Here is a 13,493-nt window from a genome sequence, read left to right as displayed (position 1 = left end):
ACACAGTCAATTACAAGCTAATTTATGTTCTGTATTCTCACCAAACAGTGAAAGACCAAGAGGGTGTGGTTACTAATGGAGCTGCCATTGGAGCATGGAATCGAAAGGACATTCTTGCAATTGGTTTTCTGTATGCCACTGTAAACGAGGAGATGAGAGATACACTCATCAACTGTGAAACTGCATCGGGCATGTGGAAACGGCTATCTGACCAGTACATGCAAAATGCTGCCGACAACAAACATCTTCTGAAACAACAATATTTCCAGCTGCAATTCAACTCTGGTCAGGAAGTAATGCAGCATATCACTGCTATAGAATCACTGCCAAAGCAGCTCAAGGACCTAGGGGAACCTGTTCCTGAGATCGACATCGTAAACAAGATTATTTGCACCTTGCAACCCAGTTTTCGAAACTTTCTGTCGGTATGGGCAGCCTGCGTGAAGACGAAAAAACGGTGAGCCTACTCACAACCAGACTTTTGAAAGAGGAAAGAACAAACAAAAGATTTAACAATGGAAGAAGTGATCCCGATGACGAAGCCTTCTTCTCATCACACCACCAACAAAACTCCTTCAGAGAGAGACCACAGAATTATAGAGGCAGCCAACGTGGTCACAGAGGACACCGAGGATGCAGAGGAGGTTGGAGAGGGCCCCCAGAGGCAAAAAGAAGAAAGTTAGAATGTCACTATTGTCATGAAGAAGGTCATTTCATTGCCACCTGTCGAACTAGAATCAAAAACGAGAAAAAATCGCAGTCTCTCAACAATGGATCGCATGCTCACGTGGCAGAACATGAGGAAGATCGAAATAACCAAGATTTCAGCCTTCAAATCTCTACTGAAAAACGTAACGTAAGTTTCTCTGCACGAAGCAATCTCGATTTCTTCGCTGATTCTGGTGCCACGTCCCACATGTCGGACCAACAGCAATTCTTCGACACACTCGAGATGATTGATACAGGGACCTGGACTGTCTCTGGAGTAGGTGGTGTCTCTCTTCCTGTCCGCGGACGAGGCAACATCAGAATCGAAACTACAGTAGACGGAATAACTCGATCTGGACTAATAAAAGACGCACTTTATGTACCAGACCTCGGAACCAATCTATTTTCAATCGGCACAGCAACTGAAAACGGTGCTGAAATTCACTTTAACAACCAGCAAGTCTATTTTTCTCGCCATGGAATCACTTTTATGGTTGGCCAGCGAGCCGGAAGAGGCCTGTATCACCTAAACATCACGGTTGTTCCAAAGGAAAGATCACTGACTGGTAAACATTTAGTAATCAATAAGTTTTTTTTTGGATCTGTATTACCATCATTTCTTCTTTCTTTGGATTATAGCGGAAAATAAGAAGGCAACTCTCAAACTTTGGCATGAACGGCTTTGCCACGTCAGCCTCAACACCATTCAAAAGATGTTTCAAGAAAAAGCAGTCAACGGCCTAAATCTTGAAGTCTGCAGTGACACATCAGCACCACTCTGTGCAGACTGCATGAAAGGGAAGATGACTCGACTACCATTCTCATCCGGTCGTAATCGAGCCAATGAAATAGGACAACTCATACATTCAGATGTATGCGGACCAATACAAGTGGCTTCACCAGGAGGATCGCGATACTATGTGATCTTCAAGGATGATTACAGTGGATGGACTGTAATCAATTTCATCAAACACAAATCCGAAGTGGAAGAGAAGTTTAAGAATTACGCAGCCAGGTTACGTGTCAAAAAAGGAAAATCAGTTAACACCCTAAGAACTGACCGAGGAGGTGAATATGTAGGAAAAAGTTTCAGCGATTGGCTGGACAAAGAAGGAATTCGTCACGAGATGAGCGCAGCCTATACTCCACAACAAAATGGTGTTTCAGAAAGATATAATAGGACCGAAATGGAGTCAACCCGCTGCCTACTATTTGCCAGAAAGGTACACGCAAAACGTTTTTTTATTTTAAGAAAACAAAGCCAAACTATCAGCCAACATGTTTTTTTTAAAGGTCCCATTAGAACTTTGGGCCGAAGCTGCCAATTATTCAAACTACATACGAAATCGAGTGTTTTCAAGTACTGAAACAGTAAGTTTTTTTTATATGTATAAATTGTTGGAAATAGACAAGGATAAGAGTAAGATATTTGCTCAACTAGGCTTCTGTATTGTAACAGGAATTGATTTGTGCCAGCATGTGGGCTTTTCAATTACATAGGTATGTAACACAATAATCTTCCACAATGTGGGCTTCATGTCATATGACATGGATTGAACATAAATATATAATTACCTGAGTCCAATGGACTCGGATGAAATACAAACAGAAGAAACAGATCAATTCAATTTACGCCAGGAACGTGAAAAGGTAAATCAGATTGGAAATCAAAACTCAGGACACAATGTAAATGGTTCTCGATACAGAGATAGCTGCTGAGAAGCAACTTAAACAAAAACCCGCCAGCTACTAGAGCTGGTCTTTGAGAGCTGCTTGTCAGCGTGGTGCCAGGTAGTGTTGGTGATACTGATGTTGATACATCGATATATCACCGAATCGGCATCGTCGGACTGAATATCAAGAATCATGATATATCGTGGTATCATGAAGTATCGAATTAACGCCATCTAGCGGTAAAAATAGAAAGTGTTTTTTTCGTGATTAACTATTTAACTCTTGATCGTTCGTTTTGTCTTTGTCTGTCTACCTGCCCTGATTATCTTCTGCCTATTGTTTGTGTCTGTGATAGGGGTTTGAATTAAAATGTCAGTTCCTCCTCGTCGCACAAGTGCCATATGGCAATATTTCCAGGAAGTGAGAGAGGATAAAAAGTCAAACTGGGTTTGTGTTCTTTGTAAAACTGTAGGTTCTTGCAAGAACACGTCAAATCAATGGAAACATTTAGAACTCCATCACAAAGAGATATGGGAAGAGCTAAAGGGAAAAAAGCAGCCGCCAAAGAAACGAAGGCGGGAAGATGACAATTCCAACAATTTATTGGATAATGATTCTGGGCGGATAGAAGATGATGCCGACGCTGTTCCTTCTACTAGCGATTCTGCCGCTGCCGATGCGGGTCCGTCTGCCACTACTAGTGCTTCTGCCGCACCAGGTTAGATTACAAATCGTCAGTTTGACATTTTTATTATCAAACGTGTTATATGAATATCCGTTGAAATGTTATTTTTCATATTGAAGAATCTGAGCGCTCGTCGTCGCAGTCGTCATTTAATTCCACATATTCTGAGCCTGGGTCGGCACCGTACCCTACAGGTGGGGCTCACATGCAAGCTATTATTCGTGCGCTTGCTCTTTTCATCGTCCGAGGAATGCAACCTCTCTCTCTAGTTGATGATGAACATTTCCGAGCGTTTTTTAAGGCAATCGATCCACGAATAACGCTTCCATGTCGCAGCACTCTCACCAAAACGATTTTGCCGGATCTTTACGCGGAAGCGAAAGCCAAGATGTTAGTGGAGTTGTCTCAAACGGACAATATTGCTTTGACAACAGATTGTTGGACTTCGTTGTCGATGGTCGGTTACATAACTGTAACTGCTCATTTCATCAACGACAAGGTCAAAATGATCTCGCGTGTCCTTACTACACGTATCGTGGAGGAGAGCCACACATCTGAAAATCTGGCAGAAATCTTAAAAGCAATATTTGCGGAATTTAAAATTCCATTGACCAAGATTGTTGCGGTGGTCACGGACAATGCGGCTAACATTGTTAAGACCATCAAGGACATTCTAAAGCTGAAACATGTCCCTTGTTTCGCTCACACCTTAAGTCTCGCCGTCAAAGCGGCCATTCACGATGACCCGCAGTTCTCTGCCCTTATCGAGAAATGCCGCAATATCGTGACTTATTTTCATTCAAGTTCTCACGCTACTACCAAACTAAACATGTGTTGTGGAGGTATGGCGAAGACTAAATTGAAGCAGGACGTTCCCACCCGATGAAACTCGACATTCGCAATGATAAAGAGTCTCTTGGGTAAAATATTTTTTGAATTAATATTTTAATTTGTTCGTGGTTTGGTTAAAATTTTGATTTGTTATTCTAGATTTGAAAACCCAAGTTGACGAGGCTTTGCTGCTATGCCGTAGGGCAGACTTAATGCTTACTGAATGGGAGTGGGAATGTTTGTCCGGTGCCCTTCTACTTCTTTATCCGTGTCAATTCCTCACGGCTGATTTGAGCTCTAGTACATATCCGTCCGTGTCCAAAGTTCTTCCTGCCGCCAAATTATTCAAGGACAAGTTAGAAGCCGTCATCTCTACAAATCATCACGATGCACTCATCGTGATGAGCAGTAATTTGAGGATCAACATCGGTGAACGTCTCATGGAATACCGGCTAAACGTAGTCCACTTGATTGCAACTTACCTGGATCCTCGGTAAGACCATATAAAGTAAAATCAATTGTTTGTTAGTCATTTGTCTTGTTTTTCCTTTAGCTATAAGACAGAGTACCTAGTTAAGGATCTGCCTCGAGTTGGTGCCAGTTGTGCAGAGGAACATATTGCTTACCAAATGAGAATATTGTCCTCATCAACCGCAAATGAGAATGCACCTGTCATGCCCATTCTAACAACTGAAGAAGACATCAGAAGCGCACACAACTCTTTCGTCGACGAAATTAATGCATCCAGGCAAGGTCAAGGACATAACAGCAGCGCAAATGCCATCATCGTCCTCGCAGATTACAAGAAAAGACCGCTTCAACACTGGGATGAAGATCCACTTAAATTCTGGCGTATGGCAAAGAAGGATAGTGTTCTTCTACCTCTTTTCCCTATTGCCACTAAATATTTGTGTGTACCTGCAACATCTGTCCCTTCTGAGGAGCTTTTTTCAGCTGCGGGGGATTTAATCCGAGAAGCACGTAGCAGACTATCACCAGATAACGTAGATATGCTGCTCTTCTTGTATAAGAACGCCTGAGAGTTAAGTTGCCCAATAAGACAGTTAATGATAGAAAGTATATAATAATTTAACAGTCTGCCACATTCAAAGAAGATGACGAAAATTTGAAAATCTTTCATTATGCTCGTTTTCATTCTCCCACTCGTGTCGTCTTCCTCTTTCACCTTTCCGACTGTTATTGATTACATTTATTCTTCTTTCATTTACTACCGATCTTCAACTTTCAAGAAATACCAGAAGGTTTTTCAATGAATAAACTAAAAGCACTCGTCAAACCGATTTCTACTGTATTCGAACTCGAGACTCCCATGTAGGAACCAAATTACATCCACAAAGCCATGAACATGGAGTAGAAACAATCAATGAATGTCACATATTTCCTTTTCTTTGAAATATTTGTCATCTTAATATTTTTATATTCTTTCAAAATATCTTGTAAAATGAAATCGATGTGAATGATTCTGCCTGCACAAGGGATCGAACTTAAATCTTCTGAGTGGAGTGCCGAGATTATACCCACTTACCCATGGCCGTGTACATGCTTTATTAGTTATTTTAATACGTTATTATGTGAAAGCCTAGTATTCTTGATATTTCATGATATTCTTTCAACAGATTTTCTAAATTGCCTGAGGGGATGTAAAATGAATAAACTAAAATTTGACTTCACTTGTCTCTGGATAGATTCGAACCCTGACACCCTGCGTCACAAGCCGAGACTATAGCCATATCCCCATGCCTGTTCGAACAGCTATTTAGTTATTTGAAAGCCATGATATTCAGCGGTTTTTCATGATAATGATTCGACGATATATCATGATACCATGATACTATGTATCGATTAATCGAATATCTTGAAAATCATGAATATCACCAACACTACATGAAGGCAAGAGGATCTGCAAAATTCCCTATCCTTTCCCCATGCAAGAGCCAATCAGAAGAAAAAACGAGGCTGCAACTTCGCCATCTGGCGTTCGATATTGCTTTCTCGTTAGAATGATTAGGTAGCCATTTAATCTTTCAAGTTTTTTACAAATTTTAGGCAATGATAGGCGAGTGGTTAGCGGTGTTCACCACCATGTAATAGGTGTGGCGTTCAATTCTCGATCGGGAGGAAGCTTTTTTTATTTACAGTTTATAAAAAAGGTTGTGTTTCACGGAGTAATTGATTAGAATAATTTTGCGGAAATTATGCAATGTAGTTCTACCCTATTTAGTCGTTTTCCTAAACAACTGCTATTGAACTTAGTACGAAAAAGTGGAAAATTATTTACTTTACAACGAGATTTGCATCTTGAAACACCAGATGGCGAAGTTTCAGCCTCGATTTTTTTTCTGATTGGCTCTTGCCCGGGCAAGGATAGGGAATTTGGCCACACCTCTCGTCTTCATGGCAGTAGATACAAGTCTACAGGCCTTAACTATAGAGTAGGCCATGTTACTATTTCATGATGTCTTCATGAGCTGACTAAATCCATGGACTACTTAAGCCAGAGGACGGGTCACTTCGACAAATCCTATGTCGGCTACCATTTTTTTTTGTTACTTTAAAGAATCGAGCTTCAAAAATGAGCTAGAATCTACTGAATTATCCCTATGCAGGGAATATTTAATTTTGGTGATATTTTAATTAGAAATTGACGTAGGTGTTCGTTAGTTGTCGCTGCCTAGCGGCATGGTCTATGAGGAGATGGTACCGTCACCTTAGTATACCTTAGTAACGCAACGCGTGGTGTCAGTAGCTGCTCTGATGTCGTTTTCTGGACCGTCCGCACTTTCCTTCTCCCCCTCTCCCCCTCTTCCACCCACCCGGGGGATCTCACTTTGAAACACTCCCTCAAAAAACTGTGACGAGGCCTTACTGCCAAATCCTACAAGGAGACGGTATCATCTCCTCATAGACCATACTAGCAGTGATTGTTGCTTGACCACTCTGTGATTCTCTGGTTTTGGTTTTGTATGATTAGGTGCGTCTGCTATCTGTGATTCTCTGGTGATTCTCTGGATTCTGTTTGTTTTCTTTCTAAAAACCATAGAAGAGTTTAGAATTCTTAGCGCTAGATGGAGACAACCAACGAACACCTCTCCCGTCCCCTCAAAATTTTACCGCAAATATATTTTAATTTAACATCTTCACAAGAAAGGTGCTTTGGAGACTTAGAATAGCTTTTTAAATCTCTATCGATTGACCCTTCTTTAAAAATTATGATTAAAAATCCACCCGACAAGCTATAACACGGCGGGATAGGACGAGAGTCCCGTCCGCTAGCTTAAGTAGTCCATGCTAAATCGTGAATTGTCGTCTGCTCTGCCTCGTAGGAGGAGGGGCTTCGGGTAGTTTATGCACGGTTCATCCTTAGCAGACAATACAGTGGCGGTCCAGTCATCAAGCCACCTGATGCAGTGGCCTCATGAGAGGGTGTCACTATTGTTGCGCGATAACGCCCACAAGTCTGCTCTATTCAGACGCAACCATCCCTCACACAAATAAGACACGAATGAAAAATAATCACAGGGGGGGGGGAATCATATGAACTTCATACCGTTTTAACACGACGGAGCCTATCACGGCACCCACATAACGCAATCTCAGCCAAAGGGGGGAGGACGTGCACAGCTTGACGGCTCGAACCAGAGAGAGTGATTCAGAGAGGGTTAAAGAACAAGAAGAGCGGGGGGGGGTCACAGTCGTAACATCTAGCAGCGGGGAAAGGGGCTTGTAGTAATTCCAGCGGGGTATCTGGGATATCCCCACCACATTCGGCCTTTCCTGGCCTGTGACTTTTTCAAGATTCACATACATAACAAACAACAATACCAACAATAATTTCACCCGTGCCAAAAAGGCACTGAACACACATAACACACAAAATAAAGGTTCTCGCCACATCTTAGGCTATTCAAAAAAAATCTGATAAACTAAACTTATAATTAAGCTACACCCAACCCATTTAACCAACACATTTTTACCATTCCCTTCGCATTCATTCAATTCTACTTCTGGGTGGGAGATTCAAAATAAAAGCTAAACAAAAATAGCTCACGGATGGGGGAAACTCTGGGTCGTTGGAGCAAAGCGCAAAAACAAAACAAAAACAAAACCATTGAATAGCTAATTCCGGGATCAGATGACACACATTAATATAAAAATCATAACTATTAATTCAAATCAAAATCTTCAAAGATAGTGGGGAGACGAGAAATTCGTCCGCTTCTTGTTCTCACTGGCGGGCGATTTCGGAATTCAGGGACGGGTAAATGCTGGGCCGGAATCTCTTCCATGACTGGAACAACGGCAACTTGAGTCACTTCGCCTTCACTTCTATTTTTATTGTCGTTTTCACTTCCGGTTGGTTCATCGATCTCACTCATATGCCACTCGTCACTTCTCGCTCAAAATGGCTTTAATTGCACAACATGAGCGATAAACCTTCGTACCACTTTCTTTTTTCTTCTAGACTCGATAAGCTCTTCCACTCGATAAGTGGTTTCTGCCACTTTCTTGACGATCTGGAATGGGCCGATATATTTTGGCAGGAACTTCTTTGTCAATCCTTTTTCTTTAACATCCGACGCACTAGCACCAGGTCACCTTGATGATACGGCTTTGATGCCTTTTTGCGAGCGTTGCACAGCAATTTCGTCCTGTCCTGGCGGCGGATAATGTTAAATCTAACCGCCTTTCTCAACTGTTCCACACGTTTGATGAATCTTCTCCTTGGCACCGGTCCATCTTCCGGCCATTCGAAAAAATTGTTATCCGTTCTACTAGGGGTCGTCCATAGACAAGCTGAAACGGCAAATGCTTCGTTGTTGACTGCTTAGCAGAGTTAATGGCGGACACGGCATCCGACAGCCGCTCGTCCCAATCTCGATGGGTAGGGGAAATAAATCCAGCAATGGCTCTGGTGGCTGTGCGGTTCAGCCTCTCCACTAATCCGTTCGTTTGGGGATGCTCTGCAGTGGCGATGACGTGGCCAATCTTCCATTTGTCCAGATCCGTGGCTAACTCACGGCTTGTGAATGCCGATCCAGGGTAAGAAATAATTCTGTTCGGCACTAAGTGTCGATTGATGATCTCCTTAAGCAGCTTTATCACGTGACATGTGGCTGTACTTGGCACAGCAACCGCCTCGACCGCCGGTGAGATAGTCGATCGCGAACAGAGTATGACGATTTCCAGATGGAGTTTCCAGCAATGGGCCTTGATGATCGATTCCGATCGTGTCGAATGGTCTAGTAGGTGGAGGGATGGGATTCAGAAAACCAACAGGGGCTCCAGTAGGAAAAATGATGAAATTCACATAATGGATGCATGATAATACATATGCGCACACACTCGACTCCATTCGTAGCCACCAATAATTTTCTACTACTCGAGCCAAAGTTTTCTCTATCCCAAAATGATTAGCTTGCGGCTCGTCATGACATTTACTTATTAAATCTCTACGTAAAATTGAAAGGACCATCAAAAGCAATTTCCTACCCGTATTACTTTTACTCTTTTCATAGACAACCCCTTTTCTTAAAACAGAGATCAGGAAAATCAGGGTCTTTTCTGTTAGTTAGGATTCTGTTAGTAATTGGGCGTAATTCTTTGTCCACTTGCTGCAAAAATGCAAGTTTTTTGGCTGTGTAACCATCAGATTTTAATACACAGCTCACGCGATGTTCTGTCGAGGATGTCCGGCATTCCTCCTTTCCGCCAAGATGCCTCGAGAGAGCATCAGCGACCACATTGTTTTTACCTTTAACATGCTCAATTTTAAAATCATATTCTTGAATGCTCAAAATTCACCTTGAAAATTTTCCCGACAACTCTTTCTTGCCCCACAACCATTTTACTGCGGAGTTGTCTGTACGGACGGTAAAAGGGCCTTCCATACACATAACACCGAAATTTTTTCAATGCCCATACTAAGGCCAAGCATTTCAGCTCATTTAAATGATACCTGGATTCAGCGTCAGACAACGCTCTACTAAGAAAAGCAACCGGTTTTACCTCTCCGTCTACTTTTTGAGCAAGGACAGCTCCTAATCCAAAATGACTTACGTCCGTATGGATCTCAGTTGGAAGGCTTTCGTCGAAATGCACCAACACCGGTTCTTCCGATAATAGACGGACAAGGGCACAAACGGCCTTCCTCTGCTTCTCATCCCAATTCCACTTGGCGTTATTTTTTAGCAGAGTAACGAGCGGAGCAGTCAAATGTGAAAACTCCGGGATGATTTTTCGGTAGTAAGGCCCAGGAATGCCCTTAGTGTCTTCACTGAATTTACTTCCATCTTCTCCAAGGCCACTTTCTCTAGGTCTGGCCTTATTCCATCGGCTTTGACTATGTGACCTAAATGATTAACTTCATCTGCTGCAAAAAGACTCTTTTTCATATTAAGGATTAAATTAGCCTTGCCTAGAGCCGTCAAAACCAAATTTAACCTACTCTGATGCTCTTCGAAAGTTTTACCAAAAACAAGAATGTCATCCAAATAGACCAAACATGCCGTCCATTTGAGTCTATTTCAAATCTGATCCGTTAATCTCTGGGATGTGGCCTGCGCATTGGCCAAGCCAAACGGCATTCTTTTAAACTCAAATAGCCCATCGGGCGTTACAAAAGAATTTTTTTACGGTCTTCCTCCGCAACTGGTACCTGCCAGTATCCATTAGCAAGATCTAACGTAGAAAAATATTTTGCACCGGTGAGCCTATCAAAAACATCGTCTATCCGTGGCAGCGGATAAACATCCCTTAGAAATCCTCCGATCCTTTAGAAACAGCATTTAACCTCCTATAATCAATACAGAATCTATACTCGCCGGATTTCTTTTTTACAAGAACTACAGGTGATGACCACGGGCTATTGGACGGCTGAATTACCCCACTCCTTAGCATCTCATTCACCTTTTCGTAGATTATCCTTTTTTCAAACTGTGACATCCTATACGGGGGCTAGTGATTGGACGAGAATTACCGGTATCTATGTTGTGCTGGATATCCAACGCTCTGACTAGCTGGGTCTCTTCGGAAGGGAGACAGCGACGATGCTGGTTCAGCAATTCGAAGACTTTTTCCTTCTCGGCTCCCGATAGATTAGGTCCCGTATTGAGGTCCCCACGAATGGTCGCTCGCAAATATTCTCTCACCACAGCGCAACTCATTCGCGCTGGCTTTGCTGCTCCGTCATTTGATTCCTTTTCCTCTTTCTGTTCCGTTGGAATGACAGCGATTTGAGCATCTAAACCAAGATCAATGAAAATTACACAATTTCTTCGCTTTATGTTTAATTTTACCGATTTTGATTCCAAATTCAACAATGGGACTTTGGCCTTCCCGTTCTTGAAAGAAACTTATGCGGAAGGCACCACCTTGGTTTTTTATGGCTCTGCTTAAAATCCGAACCGCACGATGCCCGTTCCGGTGAAATTAATTGGGATTGATCTTTTTAACATGCGAAGCGATTCGCCTGGAACATCAACGGCCTCCCTTATTTAAAATCTAACGGATCCTTTCCGTCGCACCGCCGGCAAATCTCTAGCCAAATCCTGAAATATTCTTCCGACGGCAGTGATCTTTTTTCTTATTCCGGAATCGATGCATTGGTCTTGGCAATATCAGCTTCCTGCTCTACATCTTTAATAAACACTGGAACAATTTGATTATCCTTACAGACTAAATTTATATTGGCTTTCACCAGCCAATCTATGCCCAAAATCAAAGGAAAGGGGCCATTTCAACAACTGCGGCATTTTCAAGAGACACTTTGGTGTTTTTAAAACAAATTTGTAAAGAAATTTCATCTACTATTTTTACAACCTCATATCTATTCCCCTTATCCCTGGAAGGATACGAGTACTCTTATTTTTTACAATTCGTCTTACTACTGGTAACCTTACTGTTGTTAAGCTGGATCCTGTGTCCAGTAAGGCGTCCGTCTCACCAACTCCTTGAAACGCGGATGACAGGCAGTTGAGTTGGTTGGGACGATTCATCGATTTGTTTTCCCGTCAGCGCTGGCCTAGGCCAGCCGACGGGGCCAGGCCGTTTCCCGCGCCACGAGGACAATTTCTCTTGATGTGTCCGATCGCTCCACACTGAAAGCAACCACGATTATCTGGCTGGTGCTGCATTTGGCTCTGGCCCCTCCCAGCGTCAATCCATTCAGTCGTTCCGTCAATCCAGTGATCTGGTTTCCCATTGACAGCGGTGGTGCTGCAGAAGGCAGGGGTGTCAGAGCTGGTGGTGGATACATCGGCACTGGTGGCAACGTAGACGGCTGAAAAAACGGATTATTTGGAGGGAAGGTGGACACATTTGGCCGTAATGTAGAGAATAACGTCTCAAGGTTTCTTAACCTCGTCATTAATTCGTCGACGTCTGCCAGCGTGTCATTCATCATGGCCACCACGTGTTGCCAATTCGCCAACCCACCAATCAGATACGAAACCTTCTGTGCACTAGTCAAGACATGGGGGAAAAGATCAAGCAAACGAGATTTTTCTACTGCATACGCGATCCCTGGTTTCCCTGCTTTCTGAACTCTTTCTTTGATCAATTTGTAGCACTCTGATGGTGATAAACGTTGTGTAAGGTTAGTCCCTAGCGCAGTGGAGCCTGCGCCTGGCGTAGGCCGGAAAATTAGTGTCGTTTCTATACGCCCCTTAAGTAAAAAAGGAAGCAGAGCGCCAGTGGTGTATAGAAACGACACTAATTTTCCGGTCTACGCCAGCTGATAGAGGTTGTAAACCGTAAATGAAGTCTTCTGCAGTCTCTTATTTCAGAAACTCGGGAAACGAATAAATCTGGGAAAATTCGAAAATAATTCATATCATCATGAAAAACTGACAGTAAATTTATGAAAGGGTATAGTATACACGGTTTGAAAATAAAAATTCCTTCTAGAAAATTAATTATATAAAAAGCAATATGAAAAGCCCATTTGCGCCATATGACAACACGGCCGCCGTCGGAGTGATCCGATACTTTGTGCGCCACTTTTCTAGGCATAAAAAATAGGGGAAAAATCTGAAAAAAATTCAGACAATAGAAAAAACGTAAAATGACATAAATCCCAAGTTTGGTGAATTTATGTCATTTTTTCGATTTTTGCCACCCGAAAAACCCAAATGAAAAATACACGCCGCCTTATGGAACGGCGCGGGGTGATCTCATACTTATGGAGGGGACTGTACTTGGGCTGGATATGGACGAAAAGAATTGGAGATGAAACGGAAGTTGCATACCACGGAATGCATTTGGCGGATAAATGTTTTGAAGTGGATCACGAGACCACTTTACACGAAATACTTGTTAGGTGGCCAGCAAAGCCGCTCCTTGAAAGAAATCCAAGGAGAAGAATACAAAAGATAAAAGCTGAGAGAAAAATCAAAGAATTTGAGACATTATAAATAGCTCGTCTTTCCTAGGTTTCGGAATTATAGATTTTGATCTTAAGTATCTGCCGTAAACGTAAGAATTTTAATTAATTATTCTAAGTATTTTAAATGTGGGAAAAGCATTACCTTAACCGCCTTTTAGTGTAATTTTCAACATCCGGCATATTTATCCTTGT

The 13,493-nt window shown here is 42.4% G+C and overlaps 1 protein-coding gene across 1 annotated transcript; it reads left to right on the top strand.

Annotated features, from left to right (window-relative positions):
- Positions 1-2,783: 2,783 nt before the first annotated feature.
- On the top strand, positions 2,784-4,938 carry LOC124318969 (E3 SUMO-protein ligase ZBED1-like). The gene is made up of 5 exons (XM_046782836.1): positions 2,784-2,802; positions 2,855-3,100; positions 3,187-3,909; positions 4,058-4,391; positions 4,452-4,938. The coding sequence occupies exons 1-5, from the start codon at positions 2,784-2,786 to the stop codon at positions 4,936-4,938; spliced, it is 1,809 nt and encodes a 602-aa protein (XP_046638792.1).
- Positions 4,939-13,493: the final 8,555 nt, after the last annotated feature.

This window comes from Daphnia pulicaria, unplaced genomic scaffold (assembly GCF_021234035.1).
Source record: "Daphnia pulicaria isolate SC F1-1A unplaced genomic scaffold, SC_F0-13Bv2 h1tg000096l, whole genome shotgun sequence".
NCBI classification, from domain to species: Eukaryota; Metazoa; Arthropoda; class Branchiopoda; order Diplostraca; family Daphniidae; genus Daphnia; species Daphnia pulicaria.
The sequence above is the reverse complement of the archived record's forward strand: the minus strand, read 5'-3'. Positions and strand labels throughout refer to the sequence as shown.